The sequence below is a fragment of the Schistocerca nitens genome, chromosome 12 (genome assembly GCF_023898315.1).
Source record: "Schistocerca nitens isolate TAMUIC-IGC-003100 chromosome 12, iqSchNite1.1, whole genome shotgun sequence".
Taxonomy (NCBI): domain Eukaryota; kingdom Metazoa; phylum Arthropoda; class Insecta; order Orthoptera; family Acrididae; genus Schistocerca; species Schistocerca nitens.
In genome coordinates, this window is record NC_064625.1 from 171,298,103 (window position 1) to 171,315,919 (window position 17,817).

Sequence of the window (17,817 nt, forward strand, 5' to 3'; positions counted from 1 at the left end):
TTTAAGGGTAGCTGCAGCGTTCTGTACAAAAAACAACATAATATCCATCGCCCTGTCTATGTCTTTTGCATCTGGTAACTTTGTATCAGTTTTAGAAACAACATAACTCCTGGTGTTCTGGTGTTTCTAATCTTAATGTGGCAGCAATGTTGATTCCATTCACAGTACAGTGTGGTCTGTTTATTCTAGTAATAAGCTTTGTCATTTTGAAGAGTTGATTGTCTGACAGAACAGAAAATTCTAGGTCTTAGTTATCTTATGCAATTACAAGATGCAGGATGATAGATTTATTTTATTAAAGTTCTGTGATAACTGTAAACTTCATTAAATGAAAGAGGGGTGAAAGGAATCAGGTTGAATACAAGAGTGAGGTGATTAAAAGAGCACATGTTCAAGGAAGTGAAAACATGAAATATGCTGGTGAAAATTCTGGAAAGAAAAACAGGTGAGAAATGCAATTGTAAGAAAGCATGTTTTGTTAATGTTGATATATTTCATTAGATTCTCTCTGACAGAACAGGCCCTTACAGTCCTTTTTCCCCCCTAAGATAAGTCTTTCTGCTCCCGGGATTGGAATGACTCCTTACCCTCTCCCTTAAAACCCACATCCTTTCGTCTTTCCCTCTCCTTCCCTCTTTCGTGATGAAGCAACCGTTGGTTCCGAAAGCTTGAATTTTGTGTGTATGTTTGTGTTTGTGTGTCTATCAACGTGCCAGCGCTTTCGTTTGGTAAGTTACATCATCTTTGTTTTTAGATATATTTTTCCCACGTGGAATGTTCAGCTGTCATTTATGAGGAAGCCCTCTCCCCAGCAAATTCAAAGCCTGCCAAAATTAAGAGGCCCATTATCAACATATTGAGGCTTCTCCAAGAAAATAGACTCATTATTCCTCCGAAGTGAAAAATTGCCTTGATGTAAAGTTATATGTGAAAATTGTGTTTCCATTTTTTAAGCAAAAACATCCTGATGTAGACATTATGTATCAGTACTATACTAAAACTTTAAAGGCCATTTTAACATCAGTTTTGGGAGGCCTCAGGTAGGTACCCGCTGTACATGTGAACTTCTGGAAAAGAAACTAAAGAACTCATACCTTAATGAGAAGGCAAAAGGCTGCTGAAGCAGAATTAATGATTCACAAAAGAAGAGCTAAATATTTTACAATACTCAGCAGCTTCAATGAATCTGTGCAAAGAAAGGGAGTATCTTGCCATTATAACATTTGACTACACACAGAATATTTCACGGCCCAATATTCTGGTGCAGGTGGTGGTTAATCTTCAACAGTTAATGCTCAATGTTTTTGAAATTCAAAATGCAAAATCAGGAGGTGGTCATTTTTACCTCATAATGAAAAGGATGGTAACAAAGAACCAAATTAAGTACGTTCTTTTCTTCTGCATTACACAGGTAATTGCATTCTGAAGGATGTGAAGCGATGCCCGGAGGATGGGCAACTATTGCAGTCTGCTTCAGTGTAAGCACACACAAATGCCTCATGTGAGCAAAAGTGGGGGTTTACCATACAACTAATACAATATGTAATGAATGTGATAAATGCTTCTTTGTTACCCTGTTCTCTGGATGCACCTGTCTGTTGTGTGCATATTTCAATATGTTATTGTTTGAAACTTTTGTTTCACTAACATATGATTAGTGTGCCTTATACTACTAAAGTATATATGACAATGTTGGTGAAAATGTTTTGATTATCAGTTTCAAATTCAGGAACACCTACATTAGCAAAAAAGTTTTTACTGCTGCATTGTGTAATTCAATTATAAAGTTTCTACAGCAATATTTTCGAATCCTGCTGTAGCTGATGCTTCACCAAATGTCCTCATCCACTTTAGTTACTGCTCTCTTGATTCTACTTTTAAGCTACAGCTGGTCAATAATGACAGAAGCCACATACATTATCTAGATATCCTCTGAAGGAAAAGGCATAATGGTGATGCTTTATGTCATCCACAAGAAACGTGCTACAGCTGAGCCATTGTCCGAGCATTTCATCTAACTTAAAAGTTGAATTATGTGGGATTATCATCAAAAGTTGGGGAAAAACCATTTCAGTACGAACTTTGTAATTGTTTTAGAAACTAAGGCCACAACTCTTTGCAAAGGGCTATCAAAACATGCTGTCAGTTTTAAGGAAGGTCAATCATGCTTTGCAATTCTGGGTTTTGTTTATCCATACATTCAAATATTGTGATAATTAACATAGTAGCCAAAAGTCAAAATCATGAAAAACTACCATCTTTTATTAACGCACTAGCTTAGGTCCCACTGCTTCGCTCACATAGACAGTATGGCCTGTAGACTTTTTTTTGTTTTTATTTGATTGAATTTTATGCTGTTCACAAACTACATCGCCTTCCGAGCCTTTCATGCTAATTAAGGCCATAGCAGCAAAGTCTTTTCCAATCTGACCAAGAAGTGATTCTGATAGCTGGAGACCAAGCTTTCGTTAATTATGCCTTTTGCATTTTTGTGGTGATATTTCAAAAGCACCTTCATCCCCTAACAAATATTGCTTTATATCTAACCAAGAAGTGAATCATAAATTTAGCTCTAGAAGTTTTTAATGTAACAAAATATTTTCAAAAATCTTATGCCAACTGTCAGAGATGTAGCTTCAAAAACCCTTTATCAATTCTTTAGTATTGATTTTCAAAAAATTTCACCCACTATTTTACCCCCTTAGTAGTTTAATTTCCAAAAATGCTGAAACCATTATTTCTTTATTTCTGACCAAGAAACCAAATACTAATTTCTGCAGGCCTAGCTTCAAAATTGCCTAATAGCAACGTTTTTGGAAAGACTCTTCATCCCCTTAGGGTTGGAATTTCGAAAATTTCTTCTTAAATTATGCCTACAGTATAACAGCAACACCTTGGCCAAATTTCAAGTTTCTATCCTCAGCAGTTTGGGCTAGGCGATGATGAGTCAGTCAGGACATTGCCTTTTATATAGAGAGATTAGGCATATTTTATGCACAGCACAGAGAGGAGTCTCCAAATTAGAAAGAAATGAAGAATGTCTGTTTCACTCAACTGCAGTACAATCAAATGACTTGACACTGAAATATTACGGTACTGTTGTGCTAATATATTTGGTGAAATATCATGAAACCCCACTTAAAAACCTTTCAAGGCACTTAAAAAAAATGTGTAAAATGCAGGAAAATGTAAAATGTGGAAAGTAATATTTTAAGCTATTTTCACACTTCATGTATGATACATGTATATGTAATAAGCATCAAAACACTTTGTCAGGAACTTTTTTATTAACTACTAAAGATTTATTAATTAATAAAAACCACTAATGCAACTGGAACCGATAACTGTCTAGGGAGCAGAAGTGTTTGAACCAATTTCATAGGTCATAATCAATTTTTCAATCAAGTCTGCAGCTCTCATTCATTATTATAATAATGAAACACTGCATCAGTTACGTATTTTTTCATGTTTAGCACGATGTATTTCGAGAAATTTTTCTCGTCTTTAATTGCAAATATTTACATAAGTATTTCGTGTGGTGTTTGCAAACATGTTGGACTGTAACAGTCTTTTTGAGGTTATTAGCTACTGTGCCGCCTCAGTAATGTAGAAAACCGTACAGATGCCAAGTATTATTCACACCATTTGTATGTGTAATATCACACAAAATAATACATATGTAAATACTAGACTTGAAAATGAGGATACATTATCCAAAAACGTTCTGCCCAGCATGAAAAAATACGTAACTGGCACTGTCTATAAATCAAAAACATTTGAGCAATGCAGAGTGAGTGAAGGTGTCAACTAGCGCTACTAGTGACCAAACAATGAAACACGCTAAATATGATTCAACGAAGGTGTCACGACAATCACAAAAATCCTGAAACTACGCACATGCAGTATAGATAGTTTGGAAATGGTTGTGATTGGTCGCGATATCTTTATTCGAACGATCATAGTTACTCCCATCAGCCAGCATGCTGAGTAGAGCTTGGCAGCGGCAGGAGATGCAGCATGAATTGTTCCCACTTTGCACGCACTACATTTTCATTCGACAAATCTTCCAAACGGAGAAAACTGAACATCAGAAACAGTTTTTCGCTGTCGTGTTTACACGTTAAGGTCTGAAGTGGATTTGCTAGCCCAGATAAATATGGTTATGATTGAATCAGCACAATTGTTATTTCCCTTCAATTATACAAGACAAACAACTTCAGTCTAATATTTCTTCTTATCCTCCACTGTACAAAAAGCCGCTCCATCCATATTAGCCCAAAATTTTTTAAGACAAGATGAAACCTGACAGCCGAAGCACATTTCAAAATCAGTTGCATTTACATGGGAGTGAAAATCAATTGCACAATTGGATAACCAGCTATCTGAAGCAGATTTCCAGAACTGATTTTGAAGTGTTTACATGACCACCCAGAAGTTATATTGGGAAATCGGTTTACAAAATCCAGTATTGGGTAGCCCCTGCAAACGCAGTGACATTTACCGATTCAAATCCGCTGAGTAGAGCACCCTGGTGTCAACAAACTTAAAACACACAATGTTTGGTAACACTACTCAACACCCAATATCATGACAGCATCGATTTACGCCAGTTTTCTCTCCACAAACATTTTTTCGTAAAGTGTAAATCAAAGGAAATTTATAAATTTGTTGACACAAAATCGGTTGCGAATTAACATTGTGAACATAGGAAATTTGACGGAAATGATCAAAAAATGTCGAACGATGGGAAAATGTTAATTCCGGAAACATAAAGCAGAGTTGTACTGTATTTCTGAAGATGGTAGAAACCTGGTGACTAAAATTTTGTGAAAAGAATTTGCCACAACGAAACACCTTTAACGATTACCACCTCGTTCTGCATACTATATCTGTGACACTCTGACCCCCTATTTTGTGACAATACAAAATGAGCTGCCCTTTGAACTTTTTCAATGTCCTCTATCAACCCTATCTGGGAGATCCCTTATTGCATAGCAGTAGTCCAGAAGAAGACAGTTGAGCACAGTTTAAGCAGCCTCTTTAGTAGACCTGTTCCACCTTCCAAGTGTTCTCCCAAATAAATCAATCATTTGTATCGGTAACCACTAACTATTTAGTTGAACTGACAGCCTTTAAATTTGTGCATTTGTTCATGTAACCAAAATTTAATGCAAAGTAATTGTTTAAAGAATCTAAATCACATTTGTAACATGGCTTCAAACATCTGTCTGCTTTACAAATGAGTTAAAATGTTTAACATTTGACAAACATGCAAGTGCAAAAAGGTTTGAAATTATCGTTGAGGTTTGTTGGAAGTCGTCGAGTGCTCTCATTCTTAAATACTGGATGAATAAAACCCAGGTATTTGTGCATTGTCTCTAACACTGCCTGAAAACAAACACAGATTCTAGCTGTAATACCCATCTTATTGTGTTAAACATTTAACATAAGATTATACCTCTTAATGAGTAGGTTATGACAGCATTTAAAATTTTTAAATTCAATCAATCATTATGGAAAACACTTAGAACCAAATTTTTGCTGCCCTTGCAACTGGTACCATGTTCTGGTTTTATTTTGTTTCATTTTGCTTTAGGCCACAAAAACAACTAGGGTCATACACCCCTATGTCAGAACCGTAGAACACAAAGACAGAAAGGGGTTAAAAGCGACTACAAGTTAAGCCCAATCGAGGGAAGGAAAGACAGCTAACAATAGGGACTTGGAGAAAGGTACTTAAAAGATGCCATAGACACAACGGAAGTCCTGAATTAAAGATTAAACATACTCCGCCATATTGCTACGACAGATAAAAAGTACAACACGGTAGACAGCTTGCGTGCCATTCACTAAAATGGCCGATAACTCAGATGGCAAACATATATTAGAACATATGTTATTTAAAAAGTGCACTGTCAGGAAATGGCAAACCATCAAAGGCTGAGGACAATGAGCACGAAGTAGTGGAGGATCACCACTTAAATGGCGACAGCTAAACAAACAGTGTCCAATATGCCACCTAGCTAAAATAATGATCCTGTGGTGAGAGGGCTGAGAGGAAGTTGGCCAAACCACTGGGAGAGTTTAATTCTCAGGAGCTTGTTCCCATGAAGGGAAGACTAGTGGTGATGCCAAAGTGATACCACCTGCTGACAGACGACAACACGGATTATATTGGAGGGAATGGAAGAACTCTATGGCAGCATCAGCGGCCTAATTTTCAGTCAGACCAACGTGACCAGAAACCCATATAAACATCACAGTCACTCCATCAAGAGTGAGAAAGTTAAAACTTTCCAGGACCCGTTGCACTAAGGAATGGACAGTGTACAGCACACAGACTCTGAAGGGCACTAAGAGAATCTGAACAGATGACACAATTGAAAAGCCTGTCTCTCCGGATGTATTGTGTGTCCTGATACAGGATGAAGAGTTCTGCTGTAACTATTGGGCAGTTTTCTGGAAGCAGGTACCAAAAATCTGTCAGTACCAACAACTAAGGCACACCCGACACTGCGGTCAGTCCGAGAGCCTTCCGTGTACACAAAGGTACTATCGGGAAATTCCATACGAATGTAGAAAAACTTACGGCAATAGATCGAGTCTGGTGTAGTGTCCTTAGGAAGAGTGAAGTCCAACATGAACATGGGCTGCCACATGACGCCAAGGTGGCGAATGGTTCACATCCATTGGGAAAGTGGCAGGCAGCGTGAAGTTAAGCTGCCAGATGAGCTGAAAGTGAACTCCTTACACTGGCGATCAAAGGAGTCATCTAAGAAGGATGCATCAGATGGGTGGCCAGGTATGGCAGACAAACAGCACGTGTGTCCGCTGAGGAGAAAATCACGGCAGTATGACAGCATGGTTCAGCAGCTTCTGCTTACAGGCACTCATCCGGGCTAGTGTAAATGGCACCAGTGACCAAATGGCTGCCACGACGGATTGTATTGAAACGGCGTAAAATCGACAAACGTGCAGATGGATTAACTAAACACCCAGAATCTAGTTTTGAGCTGACAAGGGACCGGTGCAAATGGATGAGGGCGGTCCAATCCTCTACTCAGGAAGCACCGCTGAGGACACACAAGACAATGAGGGATCATGTACAGGGGGGGGTGGCCAAATAAGACACACGGGAGGACCAAGAAAGTTTCCTATCGAGCATGAGCCCAGGAATTTCTTAATTTCAACAAACACAGAGCAAAAGGGCCAAGATGTAAAGACGGTGTATAAAACCAACTGCACCACCAGAAATTCATACAAACAGTTTTGTCAGTGGAAAAGCGAAAGCCATTGCCGATGCTCCAAGAGTACAGAGATCGAGACAATGCTGAAGTTGCCACCCAAGGAGACAGGTCTGTAGAGAACTGCAATAGATGGCAAAAATCGTCAACCAAAAGGGAGCCAGAGATGCCTGGTGGAAGACAGGAGGTAACACGGTTAGTGGCAATAGCAAAAAGGACGACGCTCAGAATGGAACCCTGGGACATACAGTTTTCCTGGATGAAGATGTCCAACAAGGACAATCCACACGTACCTTGAAAACTTGTGGTCTTTTAAAAATTCCTGAAGGAAACGGGGCACGCAGCCTCGGAAGCACCATATGTAGACAGTAAGGAGGATACCAGTCCTCCAGCAAGTGTCTTAGGCTTCTTCAAATAGAAAAACATGGCCACAGTCGGGTATTTCTGCAAAATACCATTCATGGCATGGGTTAACTAAGTGACAAGATGGTCAACTGCACAACAGTGCACTCAAAATCCACACTGTGCACTTGTTAGGAAATTGCGAGACTCGAGCCACCATACAAATCGTGCATGAATCAAACATTTCATCATCTTGCAACAATAGCTGGTGAGAGAAATGGACCAGTAGCTAGAAGGAACGTGTTTGTCCTTACTGGGCTCAATTATGGTTATGACAGTGACTTCATGCCAGCATGTGGGGAAATGTGCCCTCTGACCAGTTACCATTGTACATATGAAGCAGGAAGAGTCTGCCCACAAGAGAAAGGTTCTGCAACATCTGAATGCGACCATCTATGCAAAATAGCAGCCCAAGGTGTTGGAGATAGCAACAGGGTCCACTACGATGTCATCTGCTACCGTCAGACCAGAAATTGGGGAATGAACCTCGGTTCCAGAGAGCCGACGGAGGTTGACCCACACGACGGAAAAGGGACTGGAACTGTTAAAAGAATTAGCAAATGAAATCCAGCTAGCTTTTATACAATGACACTGTGCACGCAACTGTTTATGTAGCAAATGCAGTCTGCCATCATAGGCTGATGGTCAAAAATTCGGACAGCAAATCTGGGTGCAGGAATCCCACCGTGGCACACCTCAGTCCACCAAAGGACCGGGACACAGTGCAGTAAAGATGAAGTGCGAGGAATGGAACATTCTGTTGTGGTAAGGCTAATGCTCATAAGGTATTCTACCTCATCATCACACCTGGGGCAATGTTGTACGTGAAAGGTTGCCAGTCAGGAGCTGAGCCTCCTGTCGGCCTTAGAAAGCTCCCATCTGGATGTGCACGTAGGTGGAGTAGGAGTCAGCAAACAAGGTACAGAGGAAATAGTCGCTAGAGTATGTTTCAGAGAGAACAGAGCACTTGAGGCAACGGGCAAGCTGAGCAGTGCAGGAGGAGAGGTCCACACGGGAACCTGTGTGTGTGCCTGTGTGCGTGTGTGTGTGTGTGTGTGTGTGTGTGTGTGTAGCCTGAAAGGAATGTGAGTGGCTTCTGTGTTAAGACAAATGAGGTTAAGTTGATTGAGAAGGTCTACGATGAGGGCGCCTCTCTGACAGGTTCTGGGAGAACCCCAAGGGGCATGGTGTGCATTGAAGTCACCGAGCAGCAGAAAGGGGTGAGGGAGTTATCCAATAATCTGGAGGAAGTCTGCCCTGGCGACACAGAATGACGGAGGGATGCATGCCCTGGTGACACAGAATGACGGAGGGATGCATGCCCTGGTGACACAGAATGACGGAGGGATGCAAATGGTACAAAGGGAAAAGGTGAAGTGAGAAAGGAAAATGTGGACTGCAACAGCTTGAAGCTGGGTAGTCAGGGAGATGGTTTGACTACGAACATCATTCCGGATGAGCAGCTTGACTCATCCACGAGATGGAATGCCATCCTCCACAGGAAGGTCTGGACCAGACAGAATTGCGAGAGGTCAAAGCGGTCATGAGGTCTCAATTTTGTTTCCTGAAGGCAAGAACAAGTGGACACTGCAATTTCAAGAGCAGTTGTAATTGCTCTTTGTAGAATCATAGATCGTGAATGTTCCACCGGAAACGAGACATGACGAGGAAACAGGAGCAGGGAAAAAGGAAGAGGTGTCACCTCGGAGGTTGCCGAGTGCCAGCCTTCGAAGACTAACTGCAAGAGGGCGCAGAGGCTGGTGGATCCTGCTCCACGAGATCTACAGAGATATTAGAACCCTCCCTTTGTCGGTCTGACGAGTCCAAGGCAGAAAAATGGTTGGCGGTGTGCCCTGGCAGCACGGATGTCAGCTGGGTGAGGGTATCGTGGCTACACCGTTGAAGAGGATCTCTGAGTTGGCAAAGGAGAAGAACATTTGCTTTTAATTTCTTGGAACCTTTGCGAGTGGCAGATGACAAGTCAGATGTTTGTGGACTGGAGGGACATAAAATGTATTCGTGGGAGTATTCCTTGTGTTCTTTCTGGACTGCTGGTTGTGTAGCAGGCAACTTAGTCCTGCGAGGTGTAAGTTTGACAGCTTGTTGCACAGCTGGAGGAGGAGATGGGGGATGCTACAGTGACACTGTTCTATTTTACAGCCGCGGTACTGAATTTGAGGTTGCATGTCTGTGTGGCAGTGTCTTTCCTGGAGCGAGATGTAGTAAGAACAATACCGTAAGTGCTGGATGGTAAAACGCAGTTTTTCAAGACTAGCCAACAACTTGCGAGCAACCAGGAAAGGCACTTTTTCTTTCACCCGGATCTCCTCGACGGCCCGCTCTTAGAGATACATGGGACAATCTCGGGAGGAGACTGCACTGTCATCATTTGCAACTGATACAGCAAGGAGGAGGAGGACAATCGCCCTCGTGAACATCCCCACCACATGTTACACATGTAGCCAGATATCTACAGAACATTTGTGTGTGACTGTAACGATGACACTGGCAGCAGCGCATCTGGTTTGGTATGTACGGTCAAACTGTGATTCCTTCATAGCTTGCTTTGATCCGAGATGGAAGCACTACTATATCAAATGTCAGAAAAAGAGAGCATGTGGGCGCCAAGGATGCACCAACTTTTTTCTCATCTAATGGACTGCAATGATGCCCTGATCAGAGGTACGTTTGGATTTTGCCTTTGTCAGACCATCAAGCAGCCCAGTGTAAACAGCAACACATGAAGAATTCAGTGTTTTATGGGCCTTGACACGAAATGGATAGCCGTGGATGAGAGAAGGTGCAAGCAGTTTCTGTGCTTGAGGATCAGTAGTAGTCTCCAAAAGCAAAGTGCCAGTACATAAACGAGAGCAGGATTTCACAGGGTTAGCAATTTAATCAACACCTCTCTGACAATAAATGGAATTAGCGTAGCAAAGGACGGGCAGTTCAGTATGTGAGACCACGAAGAACCGTGGTGCAGCTGGGAGAGTCTCTAAATCGTTAGCCTCTCATTCTGTTTACATTTTGTGGACGTAGACTGTGAAGATGATGGTTAGCTCATTGTGAGAAAATCCTCAGGGTTGCCAGGGTCTCCAATGATGTGTTTTTTCCCACTGGGAGGTCTTATCCTCCTTAGGTGATTGTTCACACCTCAGGTCACACCTTCCGAACATCTGACACAGGGACCAACCGGTGATTTGGGAAGATAACAGCTCAGGCAATCACCCCTCCATGGGCCTGGCCTGTAACAGGGGGAATGTGCAAACCCTACACTAGGAATTACGTCATTACCCAGTCACCTGTTATGTGTCAGACGCATGGGCCGTCACTCAGGAGTGAACCGGAAGGAATAAGAAAAAGAGAAACCATAAATACCGAAGTGGAGGAAGAATTGGAGAAGGGGAACAAAGAAAGGAAAAAAAGAACGAAAAACAATGGAGAGAATGCTCTGATATCAGGCTACTGAAAATGCAGGACACATTCCAAAAAGAACACAGACACGTTCCACAAGGGAGTGGAAAAAGAATAGCAAGAGGACAGACATTCAGCACAGAAGGGAAAAGATGCTGGAAAGGCTGGGGCCCTGTGGTAGCCAAGCACGAACCCGACAGAGTGGCAAGCTCCCTGGTGGAGTTGCGGAGAGGGGGGGGGGGGGTGTTCTCGGGGGGTAGTTGCTTAGTAATATAGATGTGAATTACCTCAGTTTTCATTATTTAGAGTCAATTGCCACTCTTAGCACCAAACAAATATCATGTCTAAATCATTTTGCAACTGCATTTTATCTTCTAATGCCTGCTCAGATTGTCTGTTACACCATTTATATACATTAGCTACAGCAGAAGGCCTGTGACACTACACTTTCTTGAAGAACACCAGATAGTATTGTCAATTACTACAAACTTTGACCTTTCGGACAGAAAATCTTGAATCCAGTCACCCAGCTGAGATATACTTTATGCACCACGCATGTAGTGACTAGGAGAAAGAAATTGTGTTTATAAACTTCCCAAGCTCAACAATGCCTGTGTTTCTGATCAAACTGCAAATCCTTAATGTCAATACCCACTGCATCTTTGGAAGATACAGGGTTATTACAAATGATTGAAGCGATTTCACAGCTCTACAATAACTTTATTATTTGAAATATTTTCACAATGCTTTGCACACACATACAAAAACTCAAAAAGTTTTTTTAGGCATTCACAAATGTTCGATATGTGCCCCTTTAGTGATTCGGCAGACATCAAGCCGATAATCAAGTTCCTCCCACACTTGGCGCAGCATGTCCCCATCAATGAGTTGGGAAGCATCGCTGATGCGAGCTTGCAGTTCTGGCACGTTTCTTGATAGAGGTGGTTTAAACACTGAATCTTTCACATAACCCCACAGAAAGAAATCGCATGGGGTTAAGTCGGGAGAGCATGGAGGCCATGACATGAATTGCTGATCACGATCTCAACCACGACCGATCCATCGGTTTTCCAATCTCCTGTTTAAGAAATGCCGAACATCATGATGGAAGTGCGGTGGAGCACCATCCTGTTGAAAGATGAAGTCGGCGCTGTCGGTCTCCAGTTGTGGCATGAGCAAATTTTCCAGCATGTCCAGATACACGTGTCCTGTAATGTTTTTTTCGCAGAAGAAAAACCGTGAGACTGCACAAAACACGTTAACTTTTGGTGAATTGCGAATTTCCTGCATGAATGCGTGAGGACTCTCTACTGCCCAGATTCGCACATTGTGTCTGTTCACTTCACCATTAAGAAAAAATTTTGCTTCATCACTGAAAACAAGTTTCGCACTGAATGCATCCTCTTCCATGAGCTGTTGCAACCGCGCCGAAAATTCGAAGCGTTTGACTTTGTCATCGGGTGTCAGGGCTTGTAGCAATTGTAAACGGTAAGGCTTCTGCTTTAGCCTTTTCCGTAAGATTTTCCAAACCGTCAGCTGTGGTACGTTTAGCTCCCTGCTTGCTTTATTCGTCGACTTCCGCGGGCTACGCGTGAAACTTGCCCGCACGCGTTCAACCGTTTCTTTGCTCACTGCAGGCCGACCCGTTGATTTCCCCTTACAGAGGCATCCAGAAGCTTTAAACTGCGCATACCATCGCCGAATGGAGTTAGCAGTTGGTGGATCTTTTTTGAACTTCGTCCTGAAGTGTCGTTGCACTGTTATGACTGACTGATGCGAGTGCATTTCAAGCACGACATACGCTTTCTCAGCTCCTGTCGCCATTTTGTCTCACTGCGCTCTCGAGCGCTCTGGCGGCAGAAACCTGAAGTGCGGCTTTAGCCGAACAAAACTGAGTTTTTCTACATATCTGTAGTGTGTCGTGACCGTATGTCAATGAATGGAGCTACAGTGAATTTATGAAATCGCTTCAATCATTTGTAATAGCCCTGTACTATGAATTTGCTTGAATTATTGTTTTTATGCATTTGCTATTGTAATGGAGTATTCTTAGCTGCTGTTTAGCAAAAGAAGTTGTATGTGGAAGGTGCCTATGATTTTTAGCACAATTACTGCTTTTCTCATTTCTCCCCTCAACACACATTTTTTTACGAAGTGCAGGACAACACCAAATGCAGGGGGCATGACGAGATTAAAAAGGTGTTTGTTTCACTCTTGCAGTATTCTCTTACCAATAGTAGATAATTCTTTTTTTTTTTTTTTTTGGGTGGGCTCCTATCTTTCTTTTACTTTAACAGCTGCTGTTCTTGGCAGACTGCATACCTGTGAACATTTTCTACTCATTGTTACTCTCAATATTCGCTGTTAGCTAAACAAAGCTAGCAAACTTAATTGCTCAGTGAGTGAACCCAGCTTTGAGTCTCCTAACTTGTTTCAAAAATGATCGGCACAGGAAGCATGCCTCTCCTATAAAAAAAGAAATAAAAGTAACACTTTCACATATCATGGCCTACTGACAATGTGGGAGTGATACAAAAGTAGACACCCTCCTCCTGAAAGAAACAGATAGGTCACAATAAATACGCCAGTTTTCTGTCAGTAAAAATCTGTGATTAACTGTGGAACAGATGTTTTAACTATAGAAACTACAGAAAAAAATTTAAACTAACCTCAAGCATGACGCAGCAAATGTGGTAGATGCACTGAGTGACAGCTTCGCTGGTACCCGTGATGGTGACAGCACGTTCCGTCGAGTTTGGCAGCATCTCCGATGCTACCTGGATGGATGCTCCGGTGACTTCTCGTATCTCCTTGATCTTTGAGCCACCCTTTCCAATGAGGGACCCACACTGCGAGGCGGGAACGATGAGCCGCAGGGTAATCGGAGGTCGGGGGATGCCCGAACCGCCCCCTCCTCCACCCTGCATCTCCTGGAACTTGTAACACCACTGGGGGTTCAAAGACCAACATGCGTGTTATTAGATAGTGTTCCAACTGTGGACAAGCAGCATTCAGAGTTTGTTGTGGTTTGTCAAAGCAATATGCTGGAAGGGTGTGCGAACAGCAACTGCATATGACAACAGGATAGTGACAAGATTCTGCACTACTAGGACAACTTTCTCCCTGGTTCCTGAAGCTATGGACACAGTCTGTGCAGTAAGTATGCTTACAACAATTTAAGCTGGCCGCGTATTCTGTTAACCCTGTGCAACTTCATCCCTAAGGTTTGTTGCAGTCTATATGCCATACTTTTACAATTTTACATCACAGTAATATACCTGTTTTATTTGTACACACACTACAACAAAACCCAACACCAGTTTACAGAAAGTATTTTCCAAATACAGAGTAGAAACAAAACTAAGAACTTCCCAGTTCCAAGAATTACAAAAATTAAAGACAAAATGCAAGTAGTAAAGGCAGTGCGAATCCAATTAGAAAAAATGTGATATGTTGTTGGTTCATTATTTAGAGCCTTTTGGTAAATGATGTAAAATTAGAGAGATTAGAGCGCGCACGGAGGCTTTCAGAGAGTCATTCTTCCCGCGAACCATACGCGACTGGAACAGGAAAGGGAGGTAATGACAGTGGCACGAAAAGTGCCCTCCGCCACACACCGTTTGGTGGCTTGCGGAGTATAAATGTAGATGTAGATGATAGCAAAGAAAGTCCGTTTTAAGGCTGCGACACAGGAAGAATACAACAACACTTATCTGAAGAACAAAAGAAGACCGATCAAGAAATATGAAGAGTTATCCCGAAGGTGTGTTCCATAGCCACAGAACCAAGAGTGTATATATATATATATATATATATATATATATATATATATATAGAAGGAAACATTCCACGTGGGAAAAAATATATCTAAAAAACAAAGATGATGTGACTTACCAAACGAAAGCGCTGGCACGTCGATAGACACACAAACAAACAAACACAAACATACACACAAAATTCAAGCTTTCGCAACAAATTGTTGCCTCATCAGGAAAGAGGGAAGGAGAGGGAAAGACGAAAGGATGTGGGTTTTAAGGGAGAGGGTAAGGAGTCATTCCAATCCCGGGAGCAGAAAGACTTACCTTAGGGGCAAAAAAGGACGGTTATACACTCGCGCACACACACACATATCCATCCACAAATATACAGACACAAGCAGACATATTTAAAGACTAAAATATGTCTACTTGTGTCTGTATATGTGTGGATGGATATGTGTGTGTGCGCGCGCGCGAGTGTATACCCGTCCTTTTTTGCCCCTAAGGTAAGTCTTTCTGCTCCCGGGATTGGAATGACTCCTTACCCTCTCCCTTAAAACCCACATCCCTTCGTCTTTCCCTCTCCTTCCCTCTTTCCTGATGAGGCAACAGTTTGTTGCGAAAGCTTGAATTTTGTGTGTATGTTTGTGTGTCTATCGACGTGCCAGCGCTTTCGTTTGGTAAGTCACATCATCTTTGTTTTTATATATATATATATATACTGAAGAAGAAAGAAGGGGAGTTGGAAATTATACAAACACAACAAACCAAAAAAAAAAAAAAACTAAAAATACTTTTTTCTGATATCCCAGTTGAATATCATTTCTGAGGTCATGCTATCTACAAACTGAACTCTGTAAAATCATCATGCAGCTACAGACCAACTTTAAATATGAAGAAACATACATGGGGGCACATAAGTTTAATTAAAATGAAACTGATAAAAAATACGTGCAAGTACATTTCACAGTAAATCTCCCAAAGCAGCCAAAGGCAAGGAAAGAGATATTTAACAGGGATATCAAGTTCTTTCCACTTGTAAAATCTAATTATAATAACTGTTTCCCTTGCAGTAATTTCTGATTTACCTTACACAGAGAAGATGAAATGTATGGTCTTTAAACAAAGCTAAATGTTGGCATTGGCATGAAAGTTACACTGCAGAATCCAATGTAAATAATCCAAGCTATCCAACAGAAAGAACAATACAAACAGTAACACTAATGAAGGAAAAAATTTACCAATACAAACTCACATTAAGACAGAAAACAGTTCTCTCCAAGATCATGCATTGTAAAAGTATGTAATAGCAGCAAGGGTGTAGCTGATGCATGCACATTCAATTAAGAGGCACAAATTATGAATGCAGTATCTGTAGTTGAAGCAACACTATCTAATCTATTTTATTTCTTGAAGAAGAGAAAGACCTTCCATTACACTCTAAGGAAATAACTTAGTGCTAGTTAATTTTTAACATCTTTCATACACATCTGCCAGAAATATTACTGAAAATATAACTGTGCTGTTATAAATACACGGAAATACTTCAAACAGTGTGCAGAATATGTAAGAAAAGACAACTATGTCCAATGTACATTACCAACTCATTTTAGTTCAAAAATGTTTTTGTCTGTTTCACAATGACGATGTCCATTAAACTAGCTCAAAATTATAAGATGACGATTGCACAGATCTGACTACCCACAGCACTGTGTGTGTAAGATCTCTACTTACCTCTTCAAATTTCTTGCAGATAAGGGTGAAAGCTTTAAAAATTGCATTTGTCGGTCCAGTGACAGTGACAATTCGTTCGGGACAAGAGCCATCAGATATGTTGATCTTCGCGCCAGACTACAAAAAGAAAAAGAAGCAATTCACTTCAACTATTCAATTATGCACATGAAAATGGATGGCCTTTATTAACATTGTATCATACCAAATAATAAGTCTTAAGCACCTTTTACACCTGGAATGTTGTTCAAGATTGTTAGACACTACATAAAAATTTGGAACCAACAAGTTTAAAAATTCACACCACACAAAGAAAACCACTAATACCAAAAAACAACACTCCACCCGAACAGGCCTCGAAGACCCGACAGGACCAACTCGGCCCAGAGGCACCACCGGATGTGGATACAGAGGAGCCAGTGGTCGGCACACCACTATCCCGGCCGTACGGCAGTTTACAAGACCGGAACAATAAGAAACACCTTCGTATAGCTACTATCGCGTGGACTGTACGCACTAGAGATTTTGAAGGGCAACTTAATTGGCAGCAACTGGTTTGGCCACAAAGGTTACGGTTTCAAATATTCACGTGGGAAAACTAGCCTTTTGCCAAATGCAACAAAATGTTTTCACTCTTCTTACTACTGCCCATGTACACAACAGGTCAATTGCTTCGGTGATGAAAGGTTTAAAATCCAGTGCACTGTATCCCTCCGTCCTCCTCACAACTAGACCAAATAAGTAGAAGATGTGAAACAACTCATCAAATTTTATTTTGATTCACGCAGGTACCTGACAAAGTGAATAAAATTTCATACAAAGTTTAAAGAACTGCTCAATATACTGTTAATTTTTTGTCTCTATAACCTACAACTCCGAAACATTCTATGAAGAATTAAAATGACCGCCCGCAGCAGGAACCAAGCCAAAATATCCTCCCTCACTACTTCAGAGTGCTAAATAACTCCTGTCCTTGTTATGCATACACCTGTTATCTCACTACAATAAGTACCCTCCCTCAGAACTGGCTCGTCATAACATCTCTTTCCTTTGGCACCTTTTACTGTCGCCACTGTCGTCGTCCTCACAACAGTGTACTAGACCATCAGTTCTTACTCAATAACATATTAGATAAATTATCACTTCAAATAATTTTAATTGTATATCATTTCATTAGTATGTATCACATTAAAATCATCACTCTTTATGCACCTGAAATGTATGTGTAAAATCTTTGCCTGATCTGAGAGGTCTAGGCACCCTCATCT

At 41.2% G+C, this 17,817-nt stretch overlaps 1 protein-coding gene across 10 annotated transcripts in view; it reads right to left on the minus strand.

Moving 5' to 3' along the window:
• The window catches only part of LOC126214866 (poly(rC)-binding protein 3), a 524,736-nt gene that overhangs the window by 37,863 nt on the left and 469,056 nt on the right, over positions 1 to 17,817 (minus strand). For 7 of the 10 annotated variants that reach the window (XM_049941511.1, XM_049941510.1, XM_049941503.1 and 4 more), the window contains 2 exons: positions 16,553 to 16,669; positions 13,730 to 14,008 (listed from right to left, as the gene is read on the minus strand). In XM_049941511.1, the coding sequence (XP_049797468.1) occupies positions 13,730 to 14,008; positions 16,553 to 16,669 (396 nt within the window). The remainder of the gene's footprint in view (positions 1 to 13,729; positions 14,009 to 16,552; positions 16,670 to 17,817) is intronic. The other 3 variants (XM_049941512.1, XM_049941509.1, XM_049941508.1) reach the window with 1 other exon arrangement.